The following is a 23,547-nucleotide window of genomic DNA, read 5'->3' as shown; positions in this document are numbered from 1 at the left end:
TCTACTTCACAGACGGCGCCGACAACACATACCCAAAACCAAGGAAAAGAATACCCTCAAGGATGAGGCGGGCCTGAGGCCGAGACCGGGTCGCGCCTACCCGTCTGGTGATGAGACGCGGAGCGGCGATGGCGCCTCACTCCGCGGGCCTCGCGGACAGTGCCTGGCAGGGGGTGGGAAAGGGGCCCCCTTGGTCGCACTATCTCAGCGCGGGGGGAAACAGGAGGGGGTTGCTGATGCTCGGGGTATAGAGGATCTTTATTATCCCTGATGTGCGTCTCCACCTCGGCCAGGTCGCGCTGCCGGCCTTCCTCGGGCGTGCAGCTCCCGGCACCGTCGCGAGCACCCCCTCGTCTGCCTTCGCCGCTGCCGCCTCTCCGCCTCTGGACTCTCCACCCTGGACTCTTCTTTGGGCTCTCCTCGTTCGACTCTCTTCAGCTTCTCCAGCTACTGCAGGCTTCGGGCTCCAGACTTCCACACTCTCTGACTGACGAACACGGTCCTTTTATCCCCCGTAGCTTCGCCTTTGACCCCCTCCCTTTGACCTTTCACCTCGCTCCCCATTGGCCCGAGAAAAAGTGGGCGTGAAGGCTTTTGATCCACAAATTTGCATATATCGATCGTTCTGGAGGCGGGGCCAAATCGCCCCTCGCTCACCGATTGGACGGCAAAAAGTGGGCGTGTGTCGTTTTTGATCCGTTTTTGAAGCACAAAATCCGTGATTTTGTACACGCTGTTCAACGTGCGCCCTGCACGAGTCCAACACCGGTACCCACAGCGGGGCAAGAACGGTGGCGATGCTACGGTTGCGAGGTGTGACGTGAAGGTCGTGGCGGTTGTGGTGAAGCGGTGTTGTGGTTGGTGGTTGATGTTGTGGTTGTGGTGGTAATCATGGCGGTTGGTCCAAAATAAAGATAGTAAAAGAAAAACGGCTATCCTGAAGAGTCGCAGCTCGCATAAATGACATGTATTCCCACTAGACAACGGGTTTGGGCCTAACTACACATGCACTTACCGAGATACCTCACCTAAGGGACCTGAATGGTGGTTTGCGAATTTGGTAACCACAACAATATATATATATATATATATATATATATATATATATATATATATATATATATATATATATATATATATATATATATATATATATATATATATATATATATATATATCTAAAAACTTGTGGTTGGGATTATAATCAAAGGAATCCATGGTAAATTCTCCAACCTTTAATTGAACAAACAATGACAACGTTTTGATTAACAACAAGTGACAAGCAACATGCATCTGTTAGTTTTCATCACTCTTGAGAAAGGTTATCAGAACATCCCCCTAAATACCCAAAGGTGGGGATGGGCAAAGCTGGACAATCAATCAACGCACTTATCACATCGCTCATGCATTCTGAGCATTAAATAATTTTTAAAAGCATTCACACATTAACAGAACAAACAACACACTCATGCAACCAAACAAGATTACAACAAATCTGAACTATTCTTGCTCTCTCCTGAAGAGAGCCCTCGGCACAAAACTTTGAGAACAGAAAACTTCACAGCTTGGTCCACGAATCGTGACCCCTTACCGAAATGAAGGTGGATACTTTGAGCTCACCCTGGGAGGACTCCATTCCACATTTTGAAACCCACATATGGAGATAACAAGCAACAACAGCAACTTTCACATGTACACACACACACACACACACACACACACACACACATACACACACACACACACGGAATTTTATTGCATCATTGCCCTCGCCGAAGGAGAGGGTATTGCATCTGGGTCCGTTTGTATAATTGTGTCTGTCTCTCTGTCTGCACAGAACTTTCGTGTTTTTCTCTGCAACTGCTTGTCGGATTGAAATGAAAATTTCACCACAGGTGCGACGACTCATGAAAAATGATGTAATGATAACTATGGCATCATAGGTCACGTGGTGTGGCAACCATGTTGGAAAAATGGAAAAACTTTGGACCTCTATCTCTGAAACCGCACCAAGGCAAAGAATTATAACTTGGCACACTCCTCATGGGGGAAAAAAGTGTGATTGTTTTTTGATGTCATCGGTGCCTTCGTTATGACGTCATAATTGCATACGTAGAACGCTACATCTTATTAGTGTGAAAAATTTTGAGGGTCAACTAGCGATAAAATGGTCCACAGAAAAAAAAATTGATGATGTTCATCGGTCACGTGATTCCGCAGCAATACTGTTTAAGAAAAAAAATAAACCAATGTCACCCGCAGGGTGACCCATATCTTGCCAAAAGGTGACCACGTGTGACTTCTTTAAGGTCACACTGAGGTGAACAGAGCTGCTATCCACCAGGAGTGACTCCTTGAGGAATATCTGCCTAAGAGAGATTCCGAAGAGAATCGTTCTACAGAGTAACCATGAAAAATATGCTTTTGCCTCATAACGTCACCAAATGACGTCATAATGTCTCAAGCTTGACATATCTAGAAAGCACTCATCGAGGTGTTCAATTTGAGGTACTACACGATATGGTTCCTAACACTTGAAAATTTGACCTTGGGGTCAAATATGTTTGACCTTAGGTGCTAACCATGAAGGTCAAGGCCAATCGCCACCAAAATTAATCAGCTGAGCGCCAGACCATGAACTATATTCCCATGAAGTTTGAAGACGATCCGATCAAAATTACTCAAAAAATAAGGGTTTCGTCGACTTCCCTGATTTGCGATAAAGTGACCTTGACCTTTGACCTTCAAAATTTTGTGCACTGAAAGGGACCTCTATAGGCCTCTGAAATGCGAAGTTACAAAAATTTCCAATGATAACTATGCTCTGCAGAATTTTTTATACGTGATTACAGACAAAAAAAAACAAAGAAAAACATACAAACTGACTAACATATCTTGCAAAAACTTCGTTTTGGCAAGATAAAAAAAAAAAAAAAAAAAAATACAAGCTGACTCATATCTTGCAAAAACTTCGTTTTGGCAAGATAATAACCTTCAAAAATCTTCTCTGAAGTGGCGAAACAGATAGAGGAAAAACTTTACATATATGACCGCCTATCGATGACGAAAAAAAGGTTCATAAATATGATGTCATAGGTCACATGGTTTGGCAGCCAGATTGGATTGAAGAAAAATATTAAATAATGTTTTCTCTGGAACCACTTAATCAATCGACATGAAACTTCACAATTATGATCTAGTTGTGATGGGGAATACATGTTTTAAATTTTAACTTGAACGGACACATGGTCTGGCAGGCAGAATTTTTTTCTTTTGATCTGGGTTCGGTCTCAAGGTCACCATCACCATGTTTCGTTGGAGTTTCGTCCAAAAAAATAAAATGATATATTTTTAACCTCTGCCATCGAAGATGGATGGAGGTAACTGTTTTTACCCATCTGTTTGTTTGTTTGTGAACAGTATTATGGAAAAACTCCTGGACGGATTTCGACGAAACTTGGGGGGGGGGGGGGGATTAGGTATAGTCCAAGGATCATGCCATTAGATTTTGGACTTGGTCCAAAAAAAAACTGAGAAAATTTTGCAACTTTTTTTCAAAAAAATTTCGATTTTATTTGAAAAATATTTGAATTTTTTTTTTTGCATTTCTACATGTTTTAAGTGATTTCCAACCCCCCCCCAAAAAAAAATTTGTTAGAGAAAAAAACCCAGAAATTTTGCAACTTATTTTTTCAAAAAAAATTTCGATTTTCTTTTTTTGGCATTTCTACATGCGCGTCGATCTAGTTTAGTTTATTCAATCGTGGTTCAGTAGAGTCTGATCCGTTTTGACCTACAGTGAATAGGATATCAGGTTCACTTAAGTGACCCAGCAGTATTGGCGACGGAGGTTTTGCACTCTACTGAGTGCTCCCCCTCTAGTTTTGATCTGCAAGTAAAGTTTCCGGCTACTAGGTTTTATGGTTTTGGAGTTATGGAGGACACACACACAAATGTATTAGTATAGATGAGCAACACTACCGACTGCGACATCCTGCTAAAACAAGCAAAATTATTTTCCATGGCTTTTTCCCAAATATTGTTGATACTTTCCAGGTTTTGAAAAACTAAAAAACTTTTTAACATACATTGAACAGAACTTTCGAGGTTTTCAAATGCCCATGCTAACCTTGTACAAATATCTACAATTCAAACATGCAAATCTCACTGGTCAGCTATCAAATAATCTTCAATCAAATGGTTAAAAACAAAAAACAAAAAATCAGAAATTTAAACAGAAAATAAACAAGTTAGAAAAGGAAAATCATTGTGGTTTATAGCGCACTTGAAAGGTCGTTCCCCTGTGTGGGTTCGCTGATGATCTTCTAAATGGCACCTTCTTACAAATGCTTTCTCACAACCTTCAAAACAGCATATAAATGGAAACTGTGGGGTGAGGGAAAAAAACAGTAATACATTCTACATTATCACATCATCATCTTCAGAGAATAGAGCAGATTTAGATGACATCATATAAATCTATATGTCATCTTGCCATGCATGGGCACTTGTGAAGAAGAACTGCATTGGCTTGTTTGGTGTTCCAACAGGAACCAATGACCCACAATGCAGGGAACCTCGGTTCAAATCTCATGTATCTGTTCACGCTAACATCATCCTTGTCATTAATGTCAAAGTAAGCTCATGTATTAGTCCGAAATGTGGAAAATGTACAAGCTCCTCTGCAATCCAATAGATCAAATATGTGAAAAAGAAATTGAATGAGAACAGAACTCTGGAGAGCACACACTTCCGCCAAGCTGATCAGTTTACGTTTTGTATCCCACCGATAGGCCAGATCTGCATCCAGACCTGAGCCAAAATCTAATCGGCTTGTTCTTCTCAACTAACAAACTCATCCACATTCCACAAGTTTTTAAAATATCATGCCATGTATCATTTTTGGTACCACCTCAATGGTGAAGAATCAAATGAGTGATTAAAAAAAAAATTTTGGTGAAGAATCATTAAAAAAAAAATTGTATTCTCGGATCCACACCCGTATCCTCATCATAATCAAATTAATTGATCCTTGTCACACTCCCAACCTGTCCACCAAGTTTCATCTGAATCCGTCCATAACTTTTTGAGAAATCATACTATATATCGTTTTTGGCCCCATCTCTCAATGGTCGACAATCACGTTAAAAATTGTAGTGTCCGGATCAGATTCGGATCTTCACCAAAATCAAATCAATTTGTCCTTGTCAAACAACAAACCTGCCCACCAAGTTTTATCCGAATCCATCCACAACGTTTCGAAATATCGGGCTAAATATAGTTTTTGGCCTGATCAATGGCAAAGAATCACTTAAAAAAAATTAAATTCTCGTATCTGGATCCAGATCTTCACCAGAGTCGAATCATTTTGTCCCTGTCACACACTCAAGCTGTTCATGAAGTTTCATCCAAATCCGTTCATAACTTTTGGAGATATCATGCTCTATATTCTGACTATTCTCATTAAAATTCTTGGTCATATCCTTCTTATTTTTGGTTCTCTCTCTCAATGGTGAAGAATCAATTATTTTGATTCCAGTATCTGGATCCGGATGTTCAAACAAGTCGAATCAATTCGTCCTCGTCACACACCCAACCTGTCCACCGAGTTTCGTCCAAATCTGTCCACAACATTTTGAGATATCCTGTTCACAGACAGACACAAAAACAGGGGTGAAAACATAACCTCCGTACACCTTCGGTGGCAGAGGTAACTAAAGGGGGGAGCACTCTGTAGAGTGCAAAACCTCCGCTGCCATTACTGCTAGGTCACTCAAGTGAACCTGATATCCTATTCATTCAATTTGACATCAACAGTGCTCACAGAGTTATAGTTTGCAACTTTCCCATTTACATATTCAATTCATTCAGCCTGGTGTTGGCTGAGTGGTTAGGGTGGCGGCTTGGGATCCAAAAGGTCCTGAGTTCAAGCCCCGTGGGCTGCTGAATTAACACCAGGGGGTTGACTCAGTCTGTCATCCATCTGAGGTCGGCGAAATGAGTGCCAGTGTACTGGTCCCGGTGTATGCCCCGGTTAGAATAGGTGTACCATATCCCTGTGTGTCGTAAGAGGCGACCAGGGTTGGCGTTAGGAAGGGCATCCGGCCATAAAACATTGCCTCAAGAAAAAGCCAAACCCCTGCACAGCAGGGAAAAATGGCTGTAAAAACGGTCATATATATATATATATATATATATATATATATATATATATATATATATATATATATATATATATATATATATATATATATATATATATATATATATATTCAATTCATTCGTCATAACTAGTAGATTCCTTGAGACAGAAATTTATTTTACGTGGGTATATCCACGGTTACTTTGAGCGGTTGTACCAGGCTGATCCCCCAACTGTCGAGTTGGACGTCAAGGGTGTTACAATCCCTGTTGCTGACCCTCGAATCAACTGTGGTCCACCTACGCTTGTGGAAACACGGGCTGCGGTGAACCTGTTGAAACGGGGCAAAGCTCCAGGGATCTGTGGCATCCATGCCGAACTTCTCAAGGCTGGTGGAAATGCTGCACTCGTGTCGTTGCATGCAGTTTTGTGCTCTGCCTGGAACACAGGCATCATCCCAACTGACTGGAAGAGGGGCCTTGTTGTCCCTCTCTGGAAAGGGAAGGGTGATCGCCAAGACTGCAACAACTACCGAGGGGTGACGCTGCTCTCAGTGCCGGGCAAGGTCTTTGCTCGGATAATTCTCGATAGGGTTCGCCACCATCTGCTTGAGCACCAGTGTCCAGAGCAGTCAGGCTTTACACCAAAGAGGTCAACGATTGACCGTATCCTTGCACTTTGTGTCCTCACCGAACGCAGACGAGAGTTTCGGCAGGGGCTGCTTGCAGCCTATGTTGATCTCTGTAAAGCGTTCGATTCAGTGAATCGGGATGTCCTCTGGAGGATTCTTGGTCTTCGTGGGGTGCCACCAAAACTGATCGATCTGATGTCTGAACTCTACTCTGGTACTGAGAGTGCTGTGAAGTGTGGTGGTACCATCTCTGACTTATTTCCAGTTGTTACTGGAGTTTGTCAGGGATGTGTACTTGCCCCCACACTTTTCAGCACTTGTATGGACTGGATTCTAGGGAGGATGTCGGAGAGATCAAGTTGCGGTGAGTCATTTGGGAATGTCAAGATCTCGGACCTTGACTTTGCAGATGATGCAGTCATCTTTGCGGAGACTTTAGACATCCTCTTGGGGGCCCTCGAGGTGCTGAATGAGGAGTCGGAGCCGTTGGGATTACGGGTTTCTTGGGTCAAAACTAAGATCCAGGCTTTCGGTGACATCTTGGATGCTGCTGTCCTGTCTGTGTCTGTTTGTGGTGAGGATGTTGAGGTCGTGGAGAGATTCACTTACCTTGGCAGTGATATTCATGTCTCTGCTGGCTGCGAGTCAGAGGTCAATAGACGTCTGGGTCGGGCCTGGGGAGTCATGGATTCACTGGATCATGGGGTGTGGCGCTGCCGGTACCTGTGCGGGAGGACGAAAGTCCGAGTCTTCAGGTCCTTGGTACTTCCAGTCTTGCTCTATGGGTGCGAGACTTGGACTCTGACCAAGGATCTGAGACGGAGACTTAATTCCTTTGGTACCAGGTCTCTTCGGAGAATCCTTGGCTATTGCTGGTCGGATTTTGTGTCCAACGAGCAGTTGCTGAGAGAGACTCGGATGAGATTTGTTACCTGCATAGTCCGTGAGCGTCAGTTGCGGCTGTATGGACATGTGGCTCGTTTTCCTGACTCTGATCCTGCTCACCAGATTCTCTCAGCGAGGGAGTCTCATGAGTGGAGGAGGCCAGTGGGTCGACCACGTGCCTCATGGTTGCAACAGGTTGACCATCATCTCAAGGAGATGGGGATGGGCCTGGCATCTGCCTGGGAGATGGCCAGACGGAGGCCCCTGGAGTACCGGCGGAAAGTGGACGCAGCGACGTGCTGTTCTGGCACATGCTCCCATACCTGACCTGGTATATCCACCTGAAGTTCCAAAATCAGCCGTAATTATAATTTTGGCATGTTTTTTGTTGGAAATCACTTATAACATGTAGAAATGCAAAAAAACAAAATCGAAATTTTGTTGAAAAAAAAAAGTTGCAAAATTTTCATTTTTTTTTCTCCAACAATTTTTCTTTTGGGGGAGGGGGAGTTGGAATCACTTAAAACATGTCTTCTTCCTCTTTCGGCTTGCTCCCGTTAGGGGTCGCCACAGCGGACCAACTGTCTCCATTTTAACCCGGGCCTCGACCGATCCGGTATGGAAATTCGTTTTGTTGTCCGCATAATGATTTGGCATAGGTTTTTACGCCGGATGCCCTTCCTGACGCAACCCTGGTCGCCTCTTACGACACACAGGGATATGGTACACCTATTCTAACCGGGGCATACACCGGGCCCAGTACAACTGGTGCTCATTTCGCCGACCTCGGAAGGATGGCAGGCTGAGTCAACCCCCTGGTGTTTTCGACTTGGTATGTATATATATATATATATATATATATATATATATATATATATATATATATATATATATATATATATATATACGTATATGTATATATATATACGTATATGTGTATATATATATATATATATATATATATATATATATATATATATATATATATATATATATATACGTATATGTATATATATATATACGTATATGTGTATATATATATATATATATATATATATATATATATATATATATATATATATATATATATATATATATATATACATACATATATACATATATATACATATATACATATATATATATATACATATACACATTACATATATATATATATATGCACATTATATATATATACATATACATACACATATTAATTCAGTGTCCCAACGGGGCTTGAACTCAGGACCTCTTGGGTCCCAAGCCACTGCCCTTACCACTGCGCCAACACCAGGCTTAATCACTTAAAACATGTAGAAATGCAAAAACAAAAATTCAAATATTTTTTCAAAATGGCCACCACAGCGGCCATATTTGACTTTGGACCAAGTCCAAAATCTAATGGCATGATCCTTGGACCATACCTAATGACCCACCAAGTTTTGTCGAAATCTGTCGAGGAGTTTTTCCGTAATACTGTTCACAAACAAACAAACAAACAAGCAGTCATAGACTGGTACTTACGAAATCGTCAACTTGACCTCTGACCTTGTCTAATAAAAGCTGTCTCTAGAGAAGGTAGCGACGCAAACCAGAAGTTTCTACGATGATTCTGTACCAAACCATCAAAAATCGTAATGTCGACCGAAGCAAAAATCTCCATTTCTCCACGCAATTATTTTATCAGTCACAAAACCGTAATATTCGGCCATCCACCAACAATCTTAACAAAATCTGACGGCTTAGCGAGTCAGGTATGCGACGATAACCTTTATTGGGATAAAAAAAATGACTTTTAAACACCATCTTTATCAAAAACACCATCAGCGCGCACACGCAAAGCCTTTACGTAGTCAACGCCGCCTCTGCTCAAGTGCACTGCACCACGTGACGACCCGTGACGCGTGAGTGAAATATTTTTTATACAATCTTAAAACGTCTCCAAAACATCCGATTTTTACCAGAATTTCGACAACCGAGTTTTAATCGTCCGAAGCGATCGCAAAAACCGAAGACAAAATTAAAATCGAAGTTAAAACGAACTCGTAACGTCGAGCGAAGCAAAAATCGCCATTTATCCAAGCAATTATTCAATATTATTTTATCAAAGTCACAAAACCGTAATATTCGGCCATCCACCAACAATCTTAACATAATCCGACGGCTCAGCGAGTCAGGCATGCGACGATAACCTTTATTGGGATAAAAAAATGACTTTTAAACACCATCTTTATCAAAAACACCGTCAGCGCGCACACGCAAAACCTTTACGTGGGTCAACGACGCGTCTGCTCGATCTCACTGCATCATGGGACGATGCGTGACGCGTCGAGTGAAATATTTTATATACAATCTCAAAACGTCTCCAAAACATCCGATTTTTACCAGAATTTCGACAACCGAGTTTTAAGCGTCCTAAGCGATCGCAAAAACCGAAGACAAAATTAAAATCGAAGTTAAAACGAACTCGTAATGTCAAGCGAAGCAAAAATACTCCATTTCTCCACATTCATTTACGGAATTATGTTTGACCTCACTATGACCTTGACCTTTGACCGATTTTGACCAAAATCTAATCAGCGCTAGCCATCACCCTCCTGAATCACGTGGTGTAATCTGACTTTGGTAGCTTCTTCCGTTCTCGAGTTATCGTGTCTACAAACAAACAAACAAACACACAAACAAACAAACAGAAACGGAAGTCATCAATATACTTACGAAATCTTTCAATTTCGTAAGTAACAAACAGACAGGGGTGAAAACAGTAACCTCCGTCCATCTTCGATGGCGGAGGTTAATAAGTGTGGCCCAAATGACGTATAGTTCAGGGGGAATGGTTAGTGTTTAAAGTGAGATGGCAGTCTTATTAAATAGTTATTTTGCTTCAGCACTTACACAAGTGCAGTCAGGGGAATAACTAATCTATCTAGGAAGTGATGAAACACTTTCAGAGGAGTTCCAGGGATAAGTAAAAAAAAGTTAGTAAACCAAAGAGAAGATAAAGTCCTGGGTCGGATATTATTCATTCAAAGGTAAGCTTGATAAAGGAGGTGGCAGAGCAGATACATGGGATGTTATCATATATCTTTAACAGCTCCTTGGAATCAGGAAAAGTATCAGATGATTGGAGAGTAGAAAATTTAACTATTATTGAAGAATGGAACTCGGAGGGCACTCAGAAGAGAGCATACCTCCGCCAGGCTGATTGGTTTATGTTTTGTATCCCACTGATAGGCTGGATCTGGATTTGGGCCTGAACTAAAATTTTAATTGGCTTGTTCTTGTCACCTAACCAACTCACCCACCGAGTTTCATCCGAATCCGTCCATAACTTTTTGAGATATCCTACGACGTGTCGTTTTTGGCCCGATCTCTCAATGGTGAAGAATCACTTAAAAAATTATTGGATCCAGATCCGGATTCGGATCTTGACTAAAATGTAAATATTTTGTCCTTGTCAAACACCCAACTTGTCCACAAAATTTCTTCCAAATCCGTCCGTAACTTATTGAGATATTTTGTTCACAAACAGACAAATAAACAAGCAGTCATAGACTGGTACTTACGAAATCGTCAACTTGACCTCTGACTTTGTCTAATAAAAGCTGTCTCTAGAGAAGGTAGCGACGCAAACCAGAAGCTTCTATGATGATTCTGTACCAAACTATCAAAAATCGAATGTTTGACCTCACTGTGACCTTGACCTTTCACCGATTTTGACCAAAATCTAATCAGCGCTAGCCATCATCCTCCTGAATCACATGGTGTAATTTGACATTGGTAGCTTCTTCCGTTATCGAGTTACCGCGGATTAACATAACGTAAAGGTCACACTCGACGCCCCCCCAAACTCGAAAGGACGCCAGGGCAAGCGCGATGACGTCAGCGTGCACACGCAAAACCTTTACGTGACTCAACGACGCGTCTGCTCGAGTGCGCTGCGCCACGAGACTAGCTGTGACGCAGCGGGTGAAATATTTTAATACAATCTTAAAACGTCTCCAAAACATCCGATTTTTACCAGAATTTCGACAACCGAGTGTTAAGCGTCCTAAGCGATCGCAAAAACTGAAGACAAAAATAAAATCGAAGTTAAAACGAACTCGTAACGTCGACCAAAGCAAAAATACTCCATTTCTCCACAGGAATTTATGGAATTATTTAATATGATTTTATCAAAGTCATAAAACCGTAATATTCGGCCACCCACAAACAATCTTTACACTATCCGACGGCTTAGCGAGTCAGGCATGCGACGATAAGCTTTATTGGGATGAAAAATGACTTTTAAACACCATCTTTATCGAAAACACAACGTGGCTTACAACAAGGCAAGGCGTTCTGTGCCATGGGTGCTAACACTGGAATTTTTAAAACAGCCGTAACTCGACAAATTGACACAAATTCTGCCGAACATACCTCGATCTTCCAAACTCATGCTCCGTCAACAATACCTGTGGTAACTTTTCTCGAGTTATCATGTTTTGGATGTTTGACCTCACTGTGACCTTGACCTTTGACTGCTTTTGACCAAAATCTAATCAGCGCTAGCCATCACCCTCCTGAATCACGTGGTGTAATTTGACATTGGTAGCTTCTTCCGTTCTCGAGTTATCGTGCCTACAAACAAACACACAAACACACAAACAGGACGGAAGTCATCAATATACTTACGAAATCTAATCTAAAGAAATCTAAAGAAGCAAGGCAAGTACAAATAACAGAACTTATAAGTTAACTTCAGTTGTTGGGAAAATGTTAGAGACATTAATTAGGGATGAGATGGGTGAACATTTAGATTTAACTTTAAACTAAAGACTGTCAGCATGGGTTTTCGAAAGGAATGCCATGTTTCACATTTTTGGGGAGTTCTGGGAAGCAGTTTCTGACTCGGTGAACTTGAGAGTTCAGAGAACAGAATACCCCACGCAGTGTTCAAGTATAAACTTCAAATTTAATAAAATAATGACTTAAAAACTCGTTAAAAATTTTTGGAAGTTCAGCGCCACTGAAGCAGTCTTATACACTGTAATAAGATGATGTCGAGTCACAGTGTAGGAGATTGAGGCATTATTAATCACCATTGACCGAAACTTCAATCATCATCTTCACATGCCATACTATAGATATATATATATATATATATATATATATATATATATATATATATATATATATATATATATATATATATATATATATCATCTTCATCTTCTTCTTCTTCTTCTTCTTCTTTCGGCTGCTCCCAATAGGGGTCGCCACAGCGGATCAAGCATATGATCCGCATCGTGATTTGGCACATGTTTTACGCCCATGCCCTTCCTGACGCAACCCTGGTCGCCTCTTACGACACAGGGATATATATATATATATATATATATATATATATATGTATATATATATATGTATATATATATATATATATATATATATATATATATATATATATATATATATATATATATATATATTGTTACGGCTGTGCAAATTCGCAGAAGACCATAAAGGTCCGTAGTTCAGTTAGATCGATAAGTCTGTGTTCAGATAGGTTTCCCCACCATTGTTTAGAGGGTATTCTTCGTGTTCATCGGGCTGCGACCCTTTGAGATAGTGTTTTTCTTTCTCTATCGTTATTTTGAACCGACATATCTTGCACACCATTACAACAAACCATGACGCCAAAAACACGACCACCACCAACTACGCCACAACGCCAACCACGCTACAATCGACACAACAACACCACCACCATTTAACCATCTTCGCCACGACGCCAACTTGCAAACGCCATCCTCCACAGACCACGCTACAACCCTTTCCGCGTTGAAAAAGGGTCCGAGAACGCAGGCGTAAAAGACGAGGAAAAGAAACCTGAAACAATGGTAAGTGTGGGTTCTTCCTGCCTTTTTTTCTCTGAGGCTGGTGTGACGAGAAGGGCGAAGCGGCTCGCTCGCGATTGGTGGATACGAGGAGTGAGGTGGTCGGAGTTGAGAAATGCCCCTTTTCGAGAAGCTTCTCGAAGGGAGGCGGAGCCGAAAACGGGGAGGGGCGAAGGGCGGAGCCCCAGGCTATATAAGGCGGACAGCCGCGAGCCTTGGTCTCCTCCTCTTCGTTGGCGCCCTTCTCCCGGTCTGGTCTCCTCTCTTCGTTGGTGCCCTTCTCTTGGTCTGGTCTTGTCTTGGTCTTTTGGTCCCTGGGTCTGTGGAGCGACCCGTACACCAGAGGCATGGGTCGGTGGAGAGTCCGGGCGACGTACCGGAGATGCGGACGGGAGGCGCAGCTCTGCCGGCTGTGGGGCGCGAACCTGCGCGTCCGTGGGGGAGAGTGCCAGAGAGAGCTCGCCGACCATCGAGGCACCTCGAGGGTACAGGTAACCTGCTACGGTCTCGCGGGACCCGTTCGGTCTCCCAGGTCCCGTGCCATAAAGACCCAAGTGGTCCAGCCTGACCCCTTGTCTGTAAGGGGGTCTTTTCTTGTGTTTATTTTGGGTTTTTGAATGAATGTTGTCGTGGCCCCATCTGTTAAGTAAAACTGTGAAGTGACTGTGCATGTACATTCTCATTGTAGTCGGTGGTAACGCTTTCTATTTGTTTCTTGTACATTGCATCACTGCCTTGCCTGTATATGTGAAGATAGTGAATAAATGTCCTTGTGTGAAATGTATCCCGTTCGTTGCGTCCTCTATTCCCCATTGAAAATGCCATCTTGCATCGCGGAATAATTAGTTGGGTTTTAAACACCCGGTAAGAGAATCGGATCCGTCGAAGTCGGCGATAATACCCGCTCGGTTATGGGCTGTAGACCGGAACGGACCGCTTCAGCGGTTCGTGTCCCAAGCCGACCTGCGGCGCGGTACGGCCCCTCGGTAGGTTACCCACGCGAGTACTTAGGTATTTCGATATCTGGCGAGTGACCCTATTTCGCACGGGTAGAATGCGGACTGGGCTGTGGTGAGGTTTACCCCCCACCTGTGACTGGTTTCTGGCAATAGTTCCAGGAGGGTCACGACTGAATTGTCCGTCCGGTGGGCGACGCGGTCGATATTAGTGGAAAGCGGCCGATCGCACGCCGGTGGGTGCGAATTCGTAACACTGGTGTCAGGAGTGGGATACAAACTCTTCCGTCTCCAAACAAAAATCACGGGCATCGGTTCAGGGGTGAGTGGAGCGACCCTCGATTCCCACCAAATTCGGGCAATTTAAATTAAATTCCACGAAATAAGATGGCTTTTCAAGACGAACGGGTGCAGGGTGGAATAGGAATGTGTTATAACGTAGGATCCATGGCCCGGGACAGTTCTTTTTATAATTAAAATCCATGGGGGAGCTCAACCCCATATACTGAGCATGGACTATGCCGACAAACTAACTCTGAGTCGCACAACGGCGGCGCGATCGCACCTCGGCGCAGCACGGAGCAGGCAGCTATTTTTAGCGCAACGAACGGCACGACACGAGGCGAGTGCTCCCAGACACCGTTTCAAACCAAGTGGTCATGGCAGGCGAGGCAGGCGGACATTGGCGGGCTTCGGAAACAATTGGAGGAAGAATGGAAAACAAAGCTGGAGGAGGAAAAACGGAAACACGATTTGGAATTAAAAAAACTAAAGGAAGAGGTAAGATCAGGCGAACAGATAAAAGAAAGCCTGGAATGGAAGGAAAAAAAGAGCATATAACAGGAATATCAGAAACAATTGAAAGAAGAAGCAAGGTTGGAGTATGATGAGATGAGGGGGAAAAGGGATGAAGAGAGAAAGGAAAAATGGAAAAAAATGTCTGAGTTACGTGAACACCAAGACAATGAGAGAGAAAAGAAACAAAAGGAACACAATTTGGAATTAAAACAATTAAAGGAAGAATTATTGGAAAAGTCAAGACAGTTCGAAGAACTACAGGGAGAAATGAGGAAAGTAGAGTTGAGTACCTATGAATTGGAACAAGAGAAGAGGAAACTGAATGAAATAATAGAGGAAGAGCAAATTAGTAATTCTCGGGATAGAGAGAACTTTGAAGAAGACTGGAAAACAAAGTGGGAAGAGGAAAAACGGGAACACGATGTGGAATTGGAACAACTGAAAGAGGAAGTAGAAGAAGGCAATCAGAAAAGAGAAAGACTAGAAAAGACGATAAAAGAAGAAAAGGAATGGCAGGAAAAACTAAAGGAATACGGGAAGAAAATGGACGAAATGAGGAGGGAAGCATGGGGAAGTTGTGTGGAAAGGAGGGAAGAAGCATGCAAATTGGGAGAGGAACTATTGGAAAAAAACTTCTGAGATACTGAAACACGAAACCAAAGAGTAGGGATTACAAAACTAACTAAGGATGTTAAAAGAGGAGAGGAAGAGAACGGAAAATGAAACATTGAGGAAACACACTGTACAGATCAAACAGTTGGAAGCCAAAGCAAGGTTGGAGTGTGCGGAGATGAGAAAGGAATTAGAAAAGAAAGTTTCTGAGGTACAGAAACACCAAAACAAAGAGACGGGATTACAAAACGAGCTGAGGATGGTGAGAGAAGAAAGAACGAAAACGGAGAATGAAACGTTAAGGAACCACACTGTCCCAGATAGAACAGCTGGAAGCCAAGGCCAGATTAAAGGATGAAGAACAAGAAGGAGAAATCAGTCAATTGAAGGAGACAAAAAGATTGGAGAGGGAAGAACGAGAGGAACAGTGGGATAGAAAACAAAAAGAACATGAATTTGAGGTTGACCAATTGAAAGAAAAGGCAAGGCTGGAGTACGAGGAGATAGAGAAAGAAGAGCGAATGAAACACAAAAGTGAGATTAACCAAATGAAGGAAACCACAAGATTGGAGAAGGAAGGACAGGAGAGGAAACAAGGAAGAGTAGTGAGAGAACAGCGAATGAAACACAAAGAGGAGATTAACCAAATGAAGGAAACCACGAGATTGGAGAAGGAAGGACAGGAGAGGAAACAAGGAAGAGTAGCGAGAGAACAGCGAATGAAACACAAGAAGGAAATCAGCCAATTGAAAGAAACGATGAAATTGGAGAGTGAAGAGCATGAGGGACTGTGGGGTAGAAAGCAAAAGCAATACGAGTTTGAAATTGGTCAACTCAGAGAGAGAGAGCAAAATTGGAGTCCACAGAGACGGAAAAGCCCCGGAAAAATAACGAACAGCTAATGGGGCTCAGAGAGGAAGAACGACTCAAGTGGGAAGGAAAATGGAGCCAGAAAGAAACAGGAAATAATGGACACGCAGAAACAACAGAAATAAAATGTACAGAGACACGGGAGATAGAGGGTGGATTAAAAGGACTTAAAAACGAACACACACACACACACACACACACACACACACACACACACACACACACACACACACACACACACACACACACACACACACACACACGGAATTAACGAGGCTTAATGGGGGCGAGCTCGCGGAATTTATCGAGACCCAGTGCGAGCAGCTGGATAGCCTCCTTCAGGAACGAGGGGAGGGAGTATTCCCCCTTGAAGCGATTCACGACCAGGTGGGTTCGGTCGGGTCAAGGGAGGTAGAGGGGGCGAGTGCTCTTGACAGGTGCACGAGGAGCTTGGGGGTCTTGGAGGCCCCGGGAACCCTTGTGGTGGCACAATTCCCCAGTGTGATTGTCCCGGTGTGTGTGTGGTAACGAGTGTGGTGTCGAAATGCGTGTTCACGAGTGTGGCAAAATGTGTGCTGCAACGCACGCATAGTGTGGGTCCAAGGGCGTTGTGAAAGCGACCGCATGAGTGGAAGAAACACCGCGTGTGACAGAAACCACGAGTGTGAAAGAGACCCCAGGTGTGAGTGATGTGGTTGCGAGTGAGCCGAAGTGCGTGCCTTCCAGCACGCCATGTGTGGATGAGGCGCCGTATGTGAATGGAACCACGTGTGCGAGTGAAACGGCGCGAGTGAGTGGAACCATATGTGCAAGGGAAATGGCATGCGTGAGTGAACGGCCGAGTGCAAGAGAGACCATGTGTGTGAGAGAGCGGTATGCAAGGGAGATGGCGGCTGGCATGCGGGAACATGCAACCGCATGTCCCGGTGTGAGTGCCATCTCGAGGTCTGTGAGCGTCGTGGCACGTGGGAGATTGTGCGTGAGAGTGCAACAACGGAGACGGAGCCCGACGGTGGACAAAGGCCGGGTAATGGCCGTAGATGCATTGGGGACCGTGCGGGGTTTGCACGGCAAAGCGTACGGGGTCCGTGCTGTGCAACGCACGAGGCTGCCACGTGCGCGCCTGCGAGAGTGAAACCCAGTCCGTAAACGCACGCGGTGGATTAGCCGATCCCACGGACGGACAGAAGGTAGGCTGGATGTGGATTTGGACCGGATGGGTTCTCCACTCGAGCGTGTGTGAAGCTCCGACGAGCAGAGCACATGTGTTCGTGTGGGGAACCCCTCGAGACGCGAGGTTTGCTTTTGAATGCGCAGGGTGACGTCATGGCTGCACGTAAGGTTGGAATCGGGCAGGAGGGGTATCCCTGCTGGATGGTACCGTCCAAGGAGGGACGAGGTGCAGGAACAGCTGCCATGACGTAACGGGAGTAAAAGAGCGCAGGTTGCGAGTTGCCGCGCTGGTGAACGCACTTAAAAAAAAGAAGCAAGCCTCGCTTCGGGTGAACAGGATTCCCGGGCAAGGGGTGGAAGACCTCCTTGGCTTGGGCACAGGATACCACTAGTTAGGGGGATGGGTTAGCCAAGCTCGACCGGCTTCATGGGGCAGGGGTAAGTCCTCATGGGCCCGTGGAATGGATTAGTTCGAGGGATCCAGTTGAGATTTAGAATGGGGAGAAATTGATTTATTTTGGATTTGGAGACAGTGACGACTTTGAGTGTATAGAGGGGACGTAGCTTAGCTACGTAGGCTAAAAGGAACGTGCTATAGTGTAAGGGACGACGAGGGAGCACGAAGTAGTTAGGGGAGGCAGTTTGAAGAATGGCAGAATCAGCCAAGTGTGAGTTGAGGAATGGAAAGTGTACTTGAAGAGTGAGTGAGGCCAGCGGGTCTGAGTGTATGAAGCGAATGTGGAATGCATGGTGCGATGAGTGATTGGGGGGGGGAGGAGTGATTCCCACCCAAGGGACCCCGGGGTCAGAGTAATGTGAGTTAGGGGGTTGGTCAAATTGACAAAATGGAGGTTGTTTTGCTGTTGGTGTGAATGTTGGCTCGATACCCACTTGGAGGGGTGAAGGAGCCCTGTTGACGGGCTGGGAGCCTGGCTGCGAATGGTGAGTATTGTTGAGTGGGTACCCTGGGCACCGGGCTAGTCGGCCACGGTCGGCCAAGGGTCCAGTGGGGGCCGGGATAGCGAAGTGGGCTCGGGTGTGCCCGCATGATGCGGGGGCCCGGGACGCCATTGGCCGCGTGGGCAGTGTCGTGGGCACGGGCACCCAGGGAAGGAGCCTGGGGTGCCAGCCTGCCATGTGAGCGTTGGTGGGGAGTCGCCATGAAGGGCACTCCCCGGTGTTTAGGGAACTGATAGGCTCGAAGGCAGTGTAGTACCCGAGGGTGCCATTGTTGGAGAATCGGCAGAGGGTAGTTCCTGCCAAGGGAGCCACGCGTCCCAGCCACGAAACCGTGTGAGGGCACAGGAGGAAAATTGGAGGGCGAGGCCCGAAATTGTGAGAACACCAACACAGGCGACAGGAATCTGGGTTGATAGAACCGATAGTTTAAGCGAGCGGCGCTTTGGAAAGCCCCAGGGAAGTTAACAGCTAAATGGTTAGGGTAGATTCGGAAGTGTACCCCTCCGCACCATCCATCCCTTCGCTCTCGTTGTGGGCTGCTGGACCCACTTTGGGTTGAGTTCGCTGAGCTCTGAGCAGGCAATTCTGAGGCTTTGTTGGGCCTCGACACAGGACGCAAGCTCTCCCTTATTCCCCTCCAGGAAGGGAACGTAGGGGTTGGGAGTAGGCTAGGTGACGTGATAGGTTAGCTGGACAAAGACAATAAAGGGGGTTAGGGAGACGAATTAATAGAGGGAAGTAAAAAAAAAAAATTAAAAAAATAAGATGGGGCTAAATTTGGATGTTTGCAAACTAAGGGAGTGGGTATGAACAGAGAAAGGCAAAGGCGATAGGTTGGGAGGGAGACAGTAGGGTAGGTCCGAGCCCGCCTTCCGAGTGGACAGCACCACTAGACTCCCTCCACCAACCTCCTTGAACAAGGCAAAAGGGTGGCCAACTTCATCTGCCGGCTGATGCTGCAAGGCCTGTGCCGGTCGGATCGTCTGCCGGCTGTTTTACTGCAAGGCCTGTGCCGGTCAGCTTCACAAACGGCCTTGTTTTGCCTTGCCATGCCTTGCCTGCCTGCCTTTGCCTTGGCCCCTTGCCTGCTGCCCTGTTCTGTTTTGCATCCCCCCCCCCTGTTCATTACCATGTGCGCCAGGATCGTCGCGCAGTTTGCAAGGACTGCCCTGTTGGCAGCTACAACACGGGCCTGCAGTGGCGGCCCGTGCACCGTTCTTTGTTTTCATCCATCCATCCATCAATCCATCCATCCATCCATCCATCCGTTGCGTTCATTGCGTGTGCCACTTGAGCTGGCACGGAGACTGCGTTGCGCCGCTCATGCGCCGTTGCGTTCATTGCGTGTGCCACTTGAGCTGGCACGGAGACTGCGTTTGTGCAGCCCATGCACCGTTGTGGTTGTGGCAGCCGCAACACGGGACTACACGGGTGGCCCGTGCACCACTTTTGTTCAGAGCGTTCATTTCAAAAGGGGGAGGCCTTGGACTGCGATTGAGCAGCCTGGCTCCCTGCTTGTGACCTTTTGCTTTTCTTCCAACAGAGTCCATCGATCCTGGGCCATGGTGTAGTGTAAATTTATAAGTTAAGTTGTAAAATGTGAATGAGTTGCTTGCCCCCTGCATGTTTGCCTTCGCGCCGGCAATTTATTTAAGTCGTCTGTATGAGTGGGTTTGTTTAGTTAGTTACTCAGCCTGTAAGTTATTTATTTTTGTGACATGAATACCCTGAATGTCGCACTCAGGGATCCAAAGGTAAAACGTATTAGGGGAGAACTACACATGATGGCACACGAAAATTTGACGACTCGGGATGAGTCTGTAAAAAGGGGAGGGGGTAGTGTTACGGCTGTGGAAATTCGCAGAAGACCATAAAGGTCCGTAGTTCAGTTAGATCGATAAGTCTGTGTTCAGTTAGAATTCCCCACCATTGTTGAATGGGTTTTATTCGTTTTCACCGGGCTGTGACTTTTTGAGATAGTGTTTTTCTGTCTCTATCGTTATTTTGAACCGACATATCTCGCCCACCATTACAACAAACCACGATGCAAACAACACGACCACCACCAACTACGCCACAACGCCAACCATGCTACAATCACCACAACACCACCACCATTTAACCATCTTCGCCACTACGCCAGCTTGCAAACGCCATCTTCCACAGACCACGCTATGACCCTTTCCGCGTTGAAAAAGGGTCCGAGAACGCGGGCGTAAAAGACGAGGAAAAGAAACCTCCAATGGTGAGTGTGGGTTCTTCCCGCGTTTTTTTCTCCGAGGCTGGTGTGACGAGAAGGGCGAGGCGGCTCGCTCGCGATTAGTGGATATGAGGAGTGAGGCGGTCAGAGTTGAGAAATGCCCCTTTTCGAGAAGCTTCTCGAAGGGAGGCGGAGCCGAAAACGGGGAGGGGCAAAGGGCGGAGCCCCAGGCTATATAAGGCGGACAGCCGTGAGCCTTGGTCTCCTCCTCTTCGTTGGCGCTCTTCTCCTGGTCTGGTCTCCTCTCTTCGTTGGTGCCCTTCTCTTGGTCTGGTCTTGTCTTGGTCTCTTGGTCTCTGGGTCTGTGGAGCGACCTGTACACCAGACGCGCGGGTCGGTGGAGAGTCCGGGCGACGTACCAGAGACGCGGACGGGAAGTGCAGCTCTGCGGGCTGTGGGCGCGAACCTGCGCGTCCGTGGGGGAGAGTGCCAGAGAGAGCTCGCTGACCATCGAGGCACCTCGAGGGTGCAGGTAACCTGCTACGGTCTCGCGGGACCCGTTTGGTCTCCCATGTCCCGTGCCATAAAGACCCAAGTGGTCCAGCCTGCCCCGCTTGTCTGTGAGGGGGTCTATTCTTGTGTTTCTTTTGGGTTTTTGAATGAATGTTGTCGTGGCGCCATCTGTTAAGTTAAACTGTGAAGTGACTGTGCATGTACATTCTCATTGTAATCGGTGGTAACGCTTTCTATTTGTTTCTTGTACTTTGCATCACTGCCTTGCCTGTATACGTGTCGATAGTGAATAAATGTCCTTGTGTGAAATGTATCCCGTTCGTTGCGTCCTCTATTCCCCATTGAAAATGCCATCTTGCATCGTGGAATAATTAGTTGGGTTTTAAACACCCGGTAAGAGAATCGGATCCGTCGAAGTCGGAGAAAATACCCACTCGCTTATCGCTGTAGAACGGAACGGACCGCTTCAGCGGTTCATGTCCCAAGCCGACCTGCGGCGAGGTACGGCCCCTCGGTAGGTTACCCGTGCCAGTACTTAGGTATTTCGATATTCGGCGAGTGACCCTATTTCGCGCGGGTAGAATGCGGACTGGGCTGTGGTGAGATTAAACCCCCCACCCGTGACTGGTTTCTGGCGATAGTTCCAGGAGGGTCACGACTGAATTGTCCATCCGGTGGGCGACGCGGTCGCTATTAGTGGAAAGCGGCCGATCGCACGCCAGCGGGCGTGAATTCGTAACTATATATATATATATGTATATATATATATATATATATATATACATATATATACATATATATACATATATATATATATATATATATATATATATATATATATATTGTTGTGGTTACCAGATTCGCAAACCACCATTCAGGTCCCTTAGGTGAGGTATCTCGGTAAGTGCATGTGTAGTTAGGCCCAAACCCGTTGTCTAGTGGGAATACATGTCATTTATACGTGCTGCGACTCTTCAGGATAGCCGTTTTTCTTTTACTATCTTTATTTTGGACCAACCGCCATGATCACAACCACATCAACCACCGACCACAACCACCGCTTCACCACAACCGCCACGACCTTCACGCACACCTCACAACCGTAGCATCGCCACCGTTCTTGCCCCGCTGTGGGTACCGGTGTTGGACTCGTGTAGGGTGCACGTTGAACAGCGTGTACAAAATCACGGATTTTCTGCTTCAAAAACGGATCAAAAACGACACACGCCCACTTTTTGCCGTCCAATCGGTGAGCGAGGGGCGACTGGCCCGCCCCAGGGCGATCGATATATGCAAATTTGTGGATCAAAAAGCCTTCACGCCCACTTTTTCTCGGGCCAATGGGGAGCGAGGTGAAAGGTCAAAGGGAGGGGGTCAAAGGCGAAGTTACGGGGGGATAAAAGGACGGTGTTCGTCAGTCAGAAGAAGGAGTCGGAACGAGAAGGAGTCGGAACGAGAAGAGAGTCGCAAAGGAGAGTCAGCAGAACGGGGTCGGAGAGTCAAGAAGAGGAGAGTCGGAAGCAGAGGGTCAAGACTTCGCGGGCGGTGGAGCTGCTCGTCGTGTGCGTTGGAGTCGGAACGGAGGGGACGGAGCTGTGGAAAGGCGGCGACACCAGACGAGGGGGTGCTCGCGTCGTGCAGGAAGCTGCACCCGAGGGAGGCCGGCAGCGCGACCTGGCCGAGGTGGAGACGCACACCAGGGATAATAAAGATCCTCTATACCCCGAGCATCAGCAACCCCCTCCTGTTTCCCCCCGCGCTGAGATAGTGCGACCAAGGGGGCCCCGTTCCCACCCCCTGCCAGGCACTGTCCACGAGGCCCGCGGGTTGCGGGGCCATCGCCGCTCCGCGTCTCATCACCAGACGGGTAGGCCCGACCCGGTCTCGGCCTCAGGCCTGCCCCATTCTTGAGGGTATTTCTTTTCCTT

General features: G+C 45.9%; 1 protein-coding gene across 10 annotated transcripts in view; it reads right to left on the bottom strand.

Moving 5' to 3' along the window:
- Nucleotides 1–23,547, bottom strand: part of LOC147008543 (transcription factor IIIA-like) — a 76,778-nt gene that overhangs the window by 39,953 nt on the left and 13,278 nt on the right. For 4 of the 10 annotated variants that reach the window (XM_085864388.1, XM_085864389.1, XM_085864390.1 and 1 more), the window contains exon 2: nucleotides 4,286–4,386. The exons of 4 other annotated variants lie outside the window; for them this stretch is intronic. In XM_085864388.1, coding sequence (XP_085720514.1) covers nucleotides 4,286–4,386 — 101 coding nt within the window. Of the gene's footprint in view, nucleotides 1–1,591; nucleotides 1,652–4,285; nucleotides 4,387–23,547 lie in introns of those variants that run through there. 2 more of the 10 variants (XM_085864393.1, XM_085864384.1) reach the window with 2 other exon arrangements.

The sequence above is a fragment of the Eptatretus burgeri genome, chromosome 18 (genome assembly GCF_056783735.1).
Source record: "Eptatretus burgeri isolate ZD-2024b chromosome 18, Ebu_testis_v1, whole genome shotgun sequence".
NCBI lineage: Eukaryota > Metazoa > Chordata > Myxini > Myxiniformes > Myxinidae > Eptatretus > Eptatretus burgeri.
This window is presented reverse-complemented; position numbering and strand designations above follow the sequence as displayed.